Below are 13,984 nucleotides of genomic sequence, written 5' to 3'. Positions count from 1 at the left end.
AGGCTTTATTCGTGTCCTTTGCAACCAGAACGTTGGGCACTAAAGTCTCCCCTAGGACGATCAGCCGCTGGCTGTGTGATTGCATTAGAGAGGCTTACCGAACTAAAGGATCCCCTGTGCCTCAGGGACTCACGGGACATTCCACACGTAGTACGGCCACTTCAGCAGCCTGGAGGACCCAGGCTTCACTAGAGGACATTTGCAGGGCGGCCACTTGGGCGGCGCCGTCCTCATTTATCAGACATTATCGAATTGACTCTTTCGCTTCCGCGGAAGCAGCGTTTGGGAGGAGGGTATTACAGCGGGTGTGTTCCTTCTCAGAGCCCCCGGTCCGACCTTCTCCCTCCCTTGGTTAATATCTTGGGTATATCCCATCCTGGACTCTCCTTGCAAGTGCATTGGAGAAGGACCGTTGAAACTTACCTGAACGGTCTTCTCGATGCACTGCAAGGAGAGTCCAGACCCACCCAAATTTGGGACCAGGGACTCTTTCCGATAAGGGTGTGCCTTGGGAGTTGTTTTTCTCTAGTTACCTTGAATGTTGAATAAAATTGTGTTAGCTATACTGCTCCTTCGTTTCCTTTAGACTGGAGGGCTAAGGGGGGCGGTACCTGCCTATTATTTAAATTAAACTCAGTCCCGACCAATCAGACTGAAGAATTACCCATCCTGGACTCTCCTTGCAGTGCATCGAGAAGACCGTTCAGGTAAGTTTCAACGGTCCTTTCTTCCAGTGCACAGCTCAAGATGCTGTACATTGATGCCAACTAAACACTGACCAGTCCATTATTTACCCCTAATTAAGTGGCGTGACTACAATATCTATCATAACTTATTGGATACTACCTCTTCTGTTTTCATAGGATATGTTAGAACTGGGAATTTCCTTTCTTCCTTACCACTCTCTTTGAGTCCAGGAATCTCCAATGCTCAGCATCTATCACCTGAGAATAGATGAGGACCAACTGGCTTCTTAGATGTTTCAACTCTCTCTTGAGAAAAAAAAAATTAATTAAGGGGCCTATTTACTCAATGCCTTCATGAACCCTCAATAACCCATGTTCTTTGTGGTAGTGTAAAGAGTAAAGAACCCCTCCTGCTTAAGCCCAGATGAGGGAGAAAGGTTACAATATATCAGACAGACATTTCCTCTAATGTATAAAAGAGGGGGTTTGGTGTAGTGCAGGGGTTCTCAAACTTGGCAACTTTAAGACTTGTGGACTTCAATTCCCAAAATTTTACAGCCAACTGGCTGAAGAATTCTGGAAGTTGAAGTCCACAAGTCTTAAAGTTGCCAAATATGAGACCTCTGGTGCAGTGGATAAGACATCAGGCTAGAAATTGGGAGTCTGTGAATTCTAGTCCACCTTAGACTATATGCAGCTGGGTAACCTAGGACCAGTCACTTTCTTCTCCTGCATAGGAAGGAGGTGATGGAAACCCATTTTTGAATAAAATCTTGCCAAGAAAATTGCAGGGACTTATTCAGGCAGTCTCCATGGAGTAGACACGATTGAATAGAAGAAAAAAGTCTAAAAGAGGGAGGAGGAAAAGCTTGTTTATAAAAGTAGAGTTAGGCCTATGCAATGCAATTGTATTTTGGTCTAGTCTACCTTTTAGAGCTGACAAGCTCCTTTCAGGTTATCTAATTCAAAGGAGGCCCTCAGCTACCTACAATTCTGGACTGAACTGCAAACCTCTGAAAACCTAGGAGCCCTAAGCTCTTGTTTGACCTGAAATAAATGGATCCTAAAATTTGGATAACATCTTTGATAAAACCCCATTTTTGGGAATCCAGAGTCTGAAGCAGAACTTCAGATACAGTTTTCTCATCCCTTGCAATTACCTGAAGCACCAAGAAGGTGCAGTAGAAAATCAGCAATTAGAAATAATGTTATTGGAGGAATAAAAACCTTTAAAAGATTGGAATGGGGAGGGTGGATAATGTATGACTGAGAATATGTCTCTCTGGCTTTCAAGATATCAATAGGTGGTCCCTGAAACCAAAACATTGCATTTTTTAAATCTAGAATTTAATCCACAACTACTACAATATATATAGTAATTATTTTAAATCTCATTTTCTGATGGAAAAATTGGGTGCTGCTTTTCCGAATACCAGTCATAGAAGCTTTAAAGTAATTGTTTTAATAACACTCGTGTTCATTTTAGCACTCACTGATTCTAGGATTACGACTTTATACAAGTGGAATTTAAAAATACTTATTTAAGATTGAAATGGTCACCCATTTTATATAATAATTCTACATGACTCACTCCAAAATCAATAAAACTATTAAAACATTTCAAACCCTTGTCACTATGGTGCCATTATATCCCATCTTAATGATAATATGAAAAATTTATCAGTGACCCAGAATCTTTCGATAATTGTCCAAGGTAGCAGGTAAAGTAGCATATAATTTCTCCCAGGCTATTCTGAGAACAGTGTTAGCTATTTAATTTATTGAGTGGCTATACGCTCATATAGTGGATGAAATCTCATCCAATCTCCAATCATTGCACCAAAGTCCTAAATATTCTAGCATATTTTCCTATATGGCTGTATCTTGTGCTTTTATGACCTTTGCATTTTATTTTAGTCTGTGACTCTGTATGTCCCCTTCCAGCTTTTTTTTTCTATTTCTCTCTCCTCTTAAATAAAATTGCAAAATAAATTATGCCTCTGACATAAGATTTGCCTTGCTCACTTCTTCAGTGGCAGAATATATTGTCCAAGATAACTTAAGAGTTAAGAGAATGAGATGGCAGAGGTCAGTAGAATATTCAGCTGACCCAATAACAAACCACAAGTAAACCGTATATCGGCAGACTTGTCCTATGAACAATATAGGATCTCCGTTTAATGATTCTGCTAAGTTGTGCTATGATAAGTTACCTAGTTGTACTTTCTCTGATCATCCTTTCTAATTTTGCTTTGGGCAAAGCTTCTATTGACATTGTGTTACTGTAGCTCCTTTGTATCACTATCAATATTTTGTTTTTCCTCTTACAGATTTAACAGTCAGCATCCAACTATCAATGATGACCTCCCAAATTGCATTATTTCAGGGAAAATTATCATAAAATCAAACATCACTGAGTTTACTGATACTGCTGCCATTTTTGAAGATGGTTCCAAGGAAGAGGATATAGATTATGTTATCTTTGCTACAGGATACAATTTCTCCTTTCCTTTCCTTGGGAACTTCATGAGAGTTGTTGAAAATCAGATTTCCTTATATAAGTTTGTCTTCCCACCTCATCTGGAGAAACCCACATTAGCAATCATTGGTCTTGTGCAGCCACTGGGGGCCATCATGCCCATTGCAGAACTGCAAGCTCGCTGGGCCACGCGTGTCTTTAAAGGTAAGTTCTTTCAAAGTTTGTCTGGATATTAATGTAGTAATTTTGGGCACTGGGTTACTGAATTGTATTGAAATAATCTAATTGTTTGAGTTTATACAACATGCCAAATAATAAGCAATTATACGAGCTGAATTATCACAATAGTCTCAACAACACATCAATTAAAACCAGTTATACTTTCAGAATGAAAATTATAAACCATGCCTAGAAATGTATACTTTGATGGTACTGGGCATTTATTTTCCTGACATTAAAATACAGTATTTATGAGAGCTGCCATTGGAGAAACCTCCTTGTATGGACTATCTTCAGAAATCTTCCCATTTGACCGGCCAATCTTAATTATGCATAAAATATCACAGAGGAAAAGATAATTCTGCCCATTCTTCATATAATGTTTTAATTTAGATGAATGAAAGTGTTTTCAAGATCTAGAGACTCTCTGGATTTGCATGCAAAATAAAGAAGGTTCTGTCATTAGAATTGGGGTGATCTATAGGCCTCCAGGGCAATCCGAGGAATATGACAACAAGATGGTGGATGAAATTACCCAAATGGCAGTAAAGGGAGATATTGTGGTTATGGGTGATTTCAACATACCTGATGTTGACTGGAATATCCCCAGTGCCCTTACATGCAAAAGTAAGAATATAGTAGAGGCCTTTACAGGAGCAGCTCTGGCACAGCTGGTTAAGACACCAATTAGAGGGGAGAATATTCTAGATTTAGTTTTTACGAATGGGAATTGGGTTTCAGATGTCAAGGTGGGAGAAAATTTAGGTTGCAGCGACCATCTATGTTTGTGGTTTGATGTAAAAACGCATTGTGAGCAATCCTATAATGCAACCAAAGTATTGGATTTCAGAAAAACAAATTTTAATGCAATGGGGGAATATTTAGATAATGAATTAAAGGGGAGGGATAAAATGGCAGGAGCGAGCACCGAGTGGACTGTATTAAAAAAGGCCATCTTAAAAGCCACTGGACTGTATGTAAGACAAATAACTAAAGGTAAAAGGAAGAAGAAACCGCTATGGTTTAGCAATGATGTAAGGGCTATAGTCAATGAAAAAAAGGCTGCCTATAGGAGGTATAAAGAGTCTGGAAGTATAGCTGATAGGGAGGTGTATAAAATGAGACAGAAGGAGGCGAAACAGATAATATATGCTGCTAAAGCCTCAAAAGAGGAAGAAATAGCAAAATCTGTAAAGAAGGGGGATAAAACCTTCTTCAGATATATTAGTGATAGGAAGAAGAAAAACTGCAGCATCACAAAGCTTAGTACCAGGAATAATACATACATTGATGGGAATAAGGAGATCGCTGACCATTTCAATAGCTACTTCTGTTCAGTTTTCTCAAAAGACACCTTACAAAATAATGGGTCCAGATGGCATCCACCCCAGAGTTCTTAAAGAACTCAGATCTGTCATTGCTACCCCCCTGACTGATTTGTTTAACCAATCCTTGTTAACAGGAGATGTTCCTGAGGATTGGAGAATGGCCAGTGTTGTGCCTATCCACAAGAAGGTCAGTAGAGAAGAAGCTGGTAACTACAGGCCAGTTAGCTTGACATCAGTTGTAGTTAAAATGATGGAGCCTCTACTCAAAAAGAGGATAAATCAGCACCTAAAAAACAATAACTTATTGGACCCAAATCAGCATGGCTTTACTGAAGGCAAATCATGTCAGACTAATCTCATTGATTTCTTTGACTATGTCACACAGGTGATAGAGGAAGGTGGTGCCGTGGATATTGCCTTCCTGGACTTCAGCAAAGCCTTTGATACGGTTCCACATAAAGAGCTGATAGATAAATTAGTGAAGATTGGACTTAATCCCTGGATAGTTCAATGGATTTGCAGCTGGCTGAAGCGTAGACATCAGAGAGTTATTGTTAATGGCGAGTATTCTGAGCAGAGTCAGGTTACAAGCGGTGTGCCACAAGGGTCTGTTCTGGGTCCTATTCTTTTTAATATGTTTGTGAGTGACATAGGGGAAGGTTTGGTAGGGAAGGTTTGCCTATTTGCCGATGACTCTAAAGTATGCAATAGGGTTGATATTCCTGGAGGTGTCTGTAATATGGTAAATGATTTAGCTTTACTAGATAAATGGTCAAAGCAATGGAAATTGCAGTTTAATGTTTCCAAATGTAAAATAATGCACTTGGGGAAAAGGAATCCTCAATCTGAGTATTGTATTGGCAGTTCTGTGTTAGCAAATACTTCAAAAGAAAAGGATTTAGGGGTAGTGATTTCTGACAGTCTCAAAATGGGTGAACAGTGCAGTCAGGCAGTAGGGAAAGCAAGTAGGATGCTTGGCTGCATAGCTAGAGGTATAACAAGCAGGAAGAGGGAGATTATGATCCTGCTATATAGAATGCTGGTGAGACCACATTTGGAATACTGTGTTCAGTTCTGGAGATCTCACCTACAAAAAGATATTGACAAAATTGAACGGGTCCAAAGACGGGCTACAAGAATGGTGGAAGGTCTTAAGCATAAAACGTATCAGGAAAGACTTAATGAACTCAATTTGTATAGTCTGGAGGACAGAAGGAAAAGAGGGGACATGATCGAAACATTTAAATATGTTAAAGGGTTAAATAAGGTCCAGGAGGGAAGTGTTTTTAATAGGAAAGTGAACACAAGAACAAGGGGACACAATCTGAAGTTAGTTGGGGGTAAGATCAAAAGCAACATGAGAAAATATTATTTTACTGAAAGAGTAGTAGATCCTTGGAACAAACTTCCAGCAGACGTGGTAGATAAATCCACAGTAACTGAATTTAAACCTGCCTGAGATAAACATAGATCCATCCTAAGATAAAATACAGAAAATAGTATAAGGGCAGACTAGATGGACCATGAGGTCTTTTTCTGCCGTCAGACTTCTATGTTTCTATGTTTCTATGTTTCTATGTTTCTATTTATTTTCATTTCCCTGTCTTTAGAAACTTTCCTTACTCTAGATCTATTAAAGTATTGTCTCTTAATCTTTCCCTCACTTTTTAGGGCTTGCTGAGCTGCCATCAACAAGTGAGATGATATCTGATATTATTGTTAAGAAGTTATCCATGGCAAAAAGGTATGTATTTCAATTGTTGAACTACATATCAGTATTCTAGTATTTACTTTAAGCATAATAATTGGTAAACATATAGCTAGGATATGTGATCTTCTGTCCTATAATGTATTTGTAGACATTTCTAAGCAGGATACACGGTCAGGCTTCCCAACACTAAAATCTTCTAAAGACATTCATAAGAGGTAGAAACTAAACCTTTAATATATTTCAGAACAGTCAGTTGATATTAGTTGAGGCTCAGTGATAGATTTCTTCCTAGATGAAATAAAGTATTTTCCCATGTCCATTCTCTTTTTAATGGATCTCTGAGAACTCAGATGTCTATACACTAATGCCCACAGTATGAGGAACAAACAGAGTGAATTTGAAGTCCTAGTACATGAGGGCAATCTGATATTGTTGCCACTACCAAGACTTGATGGGATGAACCCCATGATTGGAATGTTTTGTTAGAAGGATATAAATTGTTTAAAAGAAGTAGACTTAACAAAGGAGGCGGTAGAGTTATATTATATGTAAGAAATCACCACACTTCTAGAGAAATGCATAAAAATGAAGATGGAAGCCTTTTTTGAATACATCTACCACTTTTCTTTCTGTGAACATTGCCACACATTAAAAATCAGACTCTGTTGCCTGCTGTCAAAAGAATATACCATATTTTTTGGTGTGTAAGATGCACTCCTGCCTACCTGCCAGCACCCACACTTCATCCTCTGTGCAAGAATGCCTTGCATTTTTGGGCTCCGAGCCTCACATTTCAGCCTTCAAATGGTCCGTTTGAGAGATGTTCAAGGCTGCGAGGATGGCCAAAGCACATTGCCGCTGATCACTGCCTCCACACATCATATTTTTGGCTTCTGTACTTATAAGGCAGAGGCCCCAGGTTCAAATCCCAGTAAGGGTGTGGCTACCTGATGAAGGCAAATAAGCCCAAAATAGATCTATAGTAGTCTCCCTTCCTTTTCATTATCAGCAAAAATATGTTACATCTATAGATTATAGTGGTCAGCTATAAAAAATCTTATCTGCCTTGGAATATGGCCCCTCGTGGGGCCGAGAGGCAAAAAAGGAAGCTGAGATGCTTCAGCTGGGACACTTTTCAGCTGTGGCTCTTTGTCCTTCTGGCAAAATGGGTGGAGGCTGAGGCATGGCTAGAGCTTGGCCCCAATGGAGGCCGTAGGCAAGTAATGGGATGAAGAAGGTGGGGCTGATGGTAACTGTCCAGACACTTTTTGCCCAGAGGGAGATGAAGCTTTGTCAGCTTGCAAAGGAGATACTTTGAAATGGAGTTAATCACTTTGCTTCAAACCATCCCCTTTGCATGTAAATGAGTCTCCATCATTTCTCTGTCCTGACTGCTCCATTGGCTCCATTGGTTTATATTAGATGCAGGTGTGAACATCGAACTAAGGCTTCTTTTTCAAGGTGATACTATACAAAAATAAACAATGCACACTACAGGCCACCCAACCAAGCGGAGGAAATAGATGAACATTTTGCTAATCAATTAGCTCTGCTGTACAGGAACACAGTAGTAACAATAGAGGATTATCTATTAGGGGGACTAACTATCTTGATGTCAACTGAGTGGCAAACTCTGCAGGAAGTGAGAAATCAAACAGGTTCCTGGTTAATCGAATAGAAACTATGTTGCAAAAAAGGTAGAGGAGGGAGATAAAAAAATCAGCTACTGTATATTAGATTAATTCTTACTGAGAGGGATAAGATAATAGAAAGGATTCAAGTTGTGGGAACTTTGGGGTAGAGTCACCATTATGTAGGAATTCAACATAATGTAGGCACCACTAATTGAACAAAATCGAATGAGCTTCATAGACTTTACGAGAGCTGATGTCAACAAACTAAAGGACAATCTAGGAATGATTCCATGAATGAAAATCCTAAAACAACTCTGGAAACTCTGAAAAATGAGTTTGTAAGAGCCGAACCCAACATATTACCACTGAGAAAGAAAAACAAAAGACGATTAAAAAACTAGCATGTTGCATAAAGAACTCTCTGAGAGAAAAAAAGGATACAGCAGCTTAAAAAATGTATAAAAACAATTTAATATCCCATTAATACAATCATACAGTCTTATTGTGGCTGGATCTAAAGGTGTGTCGATTGATCATGGCTCAATGCCTGCCAGCAAAGCCAGGTTTTGAAGGCTTTCCAGAAAGCCAGTAGGGTGGGGGCAGTACGGCTTTCAGGAGGTAGTTGGTTCCAGAGAACTGGTGCCGCCACAGAGAAGGCCCTCCCCCATGGCCCTGCCAATTGACACTGCTTAACCGATGGGACCCAGAGAAGACCAACCCTGTGGGTTCAAACCTTTGCCTTCTTTGATAAAATGACTAAATTACGGCTCAAGGAAATGCTGTTGGCATACAGTAGTTTACTTAAACTTCAGTAAAGCATTTGACAAAGTTTATCACAGCCTTCTTCTTGGTAAGATATAAGAGTGTGAGATAGACAGTATCACCAACAGATGGATTTGCAATTGGCTAACCAACTGCACTCAGTATGTAGTCCTCAATGAAATGAACGGCTAACACTTTGAAATATAAACTCAAGACAGAAGAATCTCAACAGACTTGAATACTGAGCCCTATCCAATGAAATGCAATTCAGCAAGTGAGAAAAATAAGGTCATACACTTAGGGAAGAAAAACCACAGTTTTTGAACTGCACAGTTATAGAGTAGGTAGTAACTGGCTCAACAGTAGTAACTGAGAGGAATCCAGGTGTCCATCACTTAAGTATGAACCAGCAATATGCTGCAGCTGCCAAAAAAACCAATGCAGTCCTAAGATGCACGAACAGATAGTATCAAGACATGTAAAGTATTATTTCTGCTTTATACTGCACTAGTAAGCCTATGCTTGGAATCTGCATCCAGTTTTGATGACTACAATACAAGAAAGATACTGAATTCTAGAAAGTGAGCAGACAAGATCAACAAAGATGATAAAAGGTTTGGAGGCTAAACCATTGAAGAAACTACCCAAGAAAAAGACTAGAGGTGACATGATAGCAATCATCCAGTACTTAAGAGGCTCTCATAGAGAAGAGTGGGTTGATCTATTCTCCAAAGCACTTGAGGGCAGGACAAAAACAGTGTATATCATCTGTGCTGTTTGGCAAATTACTGGGAGACAATGGCCTTTTCCCCTTGTTTTCCTCCCCCAAAACTAAGGTGCATCTTATACTCCAGCTTGATCTGGACCAAAATCTGCCAAACCGTTGATTGATTTCCTCAAATATACACATAGAAAATCAAGCTAAAAAATATAGTGCAAATTAGTATCTCCATTGCCATCAGTCATGGCAGATCTTTTCATATAATGAATTTTCTAAATCAGTCCAACATTAAAATGGTTGATAGCAGCTACAGTACCATCATCACAATTTAAGACTCACGCATGAAAAAGAAAATGCAGAGAAAAATGTGAAAGAAAATGATCAAAATGGGGAAAAAATTCATAGAAATGGCACCTATCTTTGAAAAGATTAAAATGAGTTTTCAGTTTAGGAAATACTGAAAATCATGATTATGAAAACTTTTTGCTAGCTTAGATGTTCCTTCTGAGGTCTGTGTTTACTGATTACATTATTATCTAAACTATGCTTAGAATGCAGCTCTGATAAAACTAATATCATTAGAAAAAAAACTTTTGGACTTCCTTCCCCTTTGTTTTCTTCACTCTCAAAACAGCTCTAAATGTCTAGGCCAGGCATCTTCTAGGTATCTTCTTCCTTGCAGTCCCTGTCCTCTGGAAATCTGCCCTAAGATACATCTGGCTTCACTCCCATGTTTAAAAGATCTGAAAACCTGCTCTTTCACCAATCTTGGGTTTTCTGTGCTGTACCGTTCATTGGTTGTTCTCTCTTGTTGTTTGGGTTTTTAGATTGCTTTGTGATTGTGACAGGTCAGACAGGCATTGTTGAGTTGTTAATCATTCCTCCTTCTGCTTGTCATTTTCAGGTATGTGAAAAGTCAACGCCATACTATCCAAGTAGACTACATGGAACAAATGGATGAATTGGCTTCTCTGATTGGGGTCAAGCCCAACCTATGGTCCTGGTTTATCACAGATCCTAAGCTGGCCCTGGAACTTTTGTTTGGGCCATGTACTCCATATCAATATCGCTTGCAAGGACCAGGAAGATGGGAAGAAGCCAGGAAAGCTATCCTGACCCAGCATGAACGGATCTTGAAACCCTTGAGAACTAGGCCAGTTACTCAATCAAACAATATCTCAGTGCCCCTTTGGTTTAAGTTGGTTGGCCTTCTTGTTCTGTTCGCTGCAATTTGGGTTTATTTCTAAATCCATAGAAATCCTATTCTCCTAAAGCCAATGCAAAATTACATGGATTTTGGCATTACAATTTCATCTTTGTGCCTTTAACAATTTACCTATTACATCTGCACATATAAACAAACTGACTTTATTTCTCTAAAAGTAGCAAACTTTTACTACATTATGTATAAGTTTTACCCACAAATGATTGCTAATATTTCGTGTTATGGACAGTTTTGTGTTATCATTTTATTGATTGTACTTTTATTGGTCAATTAAAATAGTTCTGTCTATATCATATACATTATTTCTGTCATTCTTCTATTCACGTGAGTCAGTTTTGTTACATGAGAATGCATTTTCTTAAACGTAAAGCAAAGTAATCTGCCCAAGTATAACCTGTACAAATAACATTACTTGGAACTTCTTTAGAAATTTCACTTTCCCTGCAATAAAATATTTGTAAACAGACAGATGCTGTAGCTATGTCTGAATGGAAAGAACACTAGGCAAAGACATGAAAAAAGAGTAATTTTAATGTAATGTACCTGTTTTCTTTATTGTCAAGATTATCTGATAGATAATAGTGGTGGGAATGATGTTCCAGATGTGAAAAAAAGCTACACTTCTATACCATTTCCCCAATTTCTCAGTTGCAATTGGGAAACAGTTTAAATAATTCCATTGGAATTTTCCAGTTATAATGAATTCAGCTTTAGCTTGTGTTTGTAGGGGGTGGTAGAAAGACAAGTTTTGAAATATGGAGTGTTGCAGTGTTATCTTTGTACCCGACTGCTTCAAAACTCATCAAATTTGACACTCAATGCATTTTGACATGAAAATGTTGTCCCAATATTTGGTCTTTGTTTAGTACTCAATCCTTTGCTATAGGAAGAGGGAGATAGCTGTGGGAAATACAAAAAATAGCCATGCTAGGAAGATCACTGACATAGGAAAAGAGACAGATGGAAAGTTCTTCCCAGCTGAAATGAATGTTACATGGTAAGTCACATGGTTTGAGACTTATTTTTTAGTACCCATTCAAACTTCCAAGAACCAATTAGTGCCTAGTACCAAAGTACAACTATAGTGAGAAAGGTTGAGGAAATAATAATCAACAATATTGGCAGTTTGAAACAGATAGTGAAAATCAGTTAAAGAATAATATAAGAGAAGGGTTTCAAACTCAAGGCCCTGGGGCTAGATCTGGCCTCCATTTTCACTGGTAGAAGCACCATGAGCCAGCCCTTCACTGTTTCCAGGATGGCTGTTTCCTGGAAACAGTGAAGGACCGGCTCATGGTGATTCTGCCAGTGAAAATGGAACTCAGGAGGGCTGTGTGCGGCCTCCCAAGCTCCATTTTCATTGACACAGGGTTGCAGGAGGCTATGGCAGCCAAAAACAGAGCTCAGGAGCCTGTTTTTGCTGGCAGAGCACTTGGCCCACCACAGGCACCCCTGACACGAGTGGTAGTGGCAGTGGTGGCACTTGGGAGCCTGAACGAGCCCATATCCTAGGACCTGCCACTCCCGCCATGGAAAGGCAGCCGAAGAGGAAAGTCTGGCACATTCTGGAGGGCGGGTTCGTTCAGGCTCCCAAGCGCTGCCGCTGCTCCTGCCATGGAAAGGCAGCAAAGGGATTTGAAGAGGTGGGAATTCAGAAAGACAGAGAAGGAAGGTGGATATTTGTTAAAGGGAAAATAAATCAAAAGAAGTTGACATTAGCAGCAATTTATGCCCCAAATGGGAAAACAAAACAATTTATAATAAATACTAAGAAGAAGTTAGACAATTTTAAGGAGGGCTCAACTTTTTTGGCAGGAGATTTTAATATGCAATTAACAAATGGGAATGCAAATAGCAGGATGCTACATTTAAATAGACTTAATATGGTGGATTTACATGCAGATATTTTAAACAGAGCTACATATTATTCAGCAAGACATCACACATTTAGCTGCATAGACTACATATTAATGAACAGGGGAGGTAATATACAAGTTAAAAAAGTAGACATTAAAAGTATATGGATATCAGATCATGCCCCACTATTGGCAGAATTGGAAATAGGTCAGGAACGAAATCAAAAAATTTGGAGATATAATGCAGTTGTAACTGCTAGGGAACAAGATAAAGAGAAATTGCAAACAGAGTTATCAGAATATTTTAGAATTAATGATGTGGGTGGTATTAAACAATCAATTGTATGGGATGCATGTAAGGCCTTCATGAGGGGACAATGTATATGTATGGAAGCAGATATTAGGAAGAGGTGGGGTAGAGAGAGGGAAAGGAAGATAAGGGAAATAGATTTGATACAAGAGCAGTTAAGAATGACGAAAAGTAGAGATTGGAATAGTTTACTGAAATTGAAAAAGAAACAGTTGATGGTGTATGATGAGATTAAATGGAATAAGATGAGAATGGCGATGCGACAAAAAATACAGAGTTGGGGGACAAGATCAATGCAGCAAATGGCGAGATATCTGAAGAAGAGGAAAGAAAAATCATGTATTTTAGCATTGAGGGACACCAGTGGAGTGGTTAGATATGGTAATGACCAGTTAGAGGAGATAATGAGGAAATATTATGAAGATTTGTATAAAGAGGAGCAAGTGAAGATAGAAGTCCTCAAGGTTGGGAAAATAGTAAGTGAAGAAGACAAACAAATTTTGAATGCAGAAATTACACAAGATGAAATTGCTAGAGTAATTAAAGGGTTAAAACAAGCCAAAGCACCGGGCCCAGATGGGTTTACAGGGGAATTTTATAAAACTTATGTGAATGTTTTGCTTCCGCATTTGGGGAAATTGTTTAATAATATATTGTCAAATCGTGATATCCCGCAGACATGGAAGCTTTCAGAAATTGTTACCATTCCGAAGATGGGTCGAGATTTAAGGGAGCCTGGGTCTTACCGTCCGATCAGTTTGGCAAATCAGGATTATAAAATATTTATGAAAATACTGGCAAATAGATTAGAAAATATTTTACCAAAAATAATTGAAGAGGATCAATATGGATTCGTGAAGGGAAGGAAAATAAGTGAACCAATTAGAAATGTAATGAATGTGATGCACCATGCTACCGTTACTAAAAGGAAATTGGGAATTTTGAAATTAGATGTTTATAAAGCTTTCGATAAAGTTAACCATAGTTACTTATATAAATTATGTAACAAATTAAATATGGGGGAAAAATTTTGTGAAACTATAAAAGAGATTT

General features: G+C 38.7%; 1 protein-coding gene across 3 annotated transcripts in view; it reads left to right on the top strand.

Moving 5' to 3' along the window:
* The window catches only part of LOC139164547 (flavin-containing monooxygenase 5-like), a 76,417-nt gene extending 65,357 nt beyond the window's left edge, over nucleotides 1-11,060 (top strand). For all 3 annotated transcript variants that reach the window (XM_070746826.1, XM_070746825.1, XM_070746827.1), the window contains 3 exons: nucleotides 3,017-3,369; nucleotides 6,384-6,456; nucleotides 10,445-11,060. In XM_070746826.1, coding sequence (XP_070602927.1) covers nucleotides 3,017-3,369; nucleotides 6,384-6,456; nucleotides 10,445-10,787 — 769 coding nt within the window. In that variant the 3' untranslated portion in view covers nucleotides 10,788-11,060. The remainder of the gene's footprint in view (nucleotides 1-3,016; nucleotides 3,370-6,383; nucleotides 6,457-10,444) is intronic.
* Nucleotides 11,061-13,984: the final 2,924 nt, after the last annotated feature.

This window comes from Erythrolamprus reginae, chromosome 3 (genome assembly GCF_031021105.1).
Source record: "Erythrolamprus reginae isolate rEryReg1 chromosome 3, rEryReg1.hap1, whole genome shotgun sequence".
NCBI classification, from domain to species: Eukaryota; Metazoa; Chordata; class Lepidosauria; order Squamata; family Dipsadidae; genus Erythrolamprus; species Erythrolamprus reginae.
Note: the sequence above shows the minus strand (reverse complement) of the source record. Positions and strands in the feature narration are given on the sequence as shown.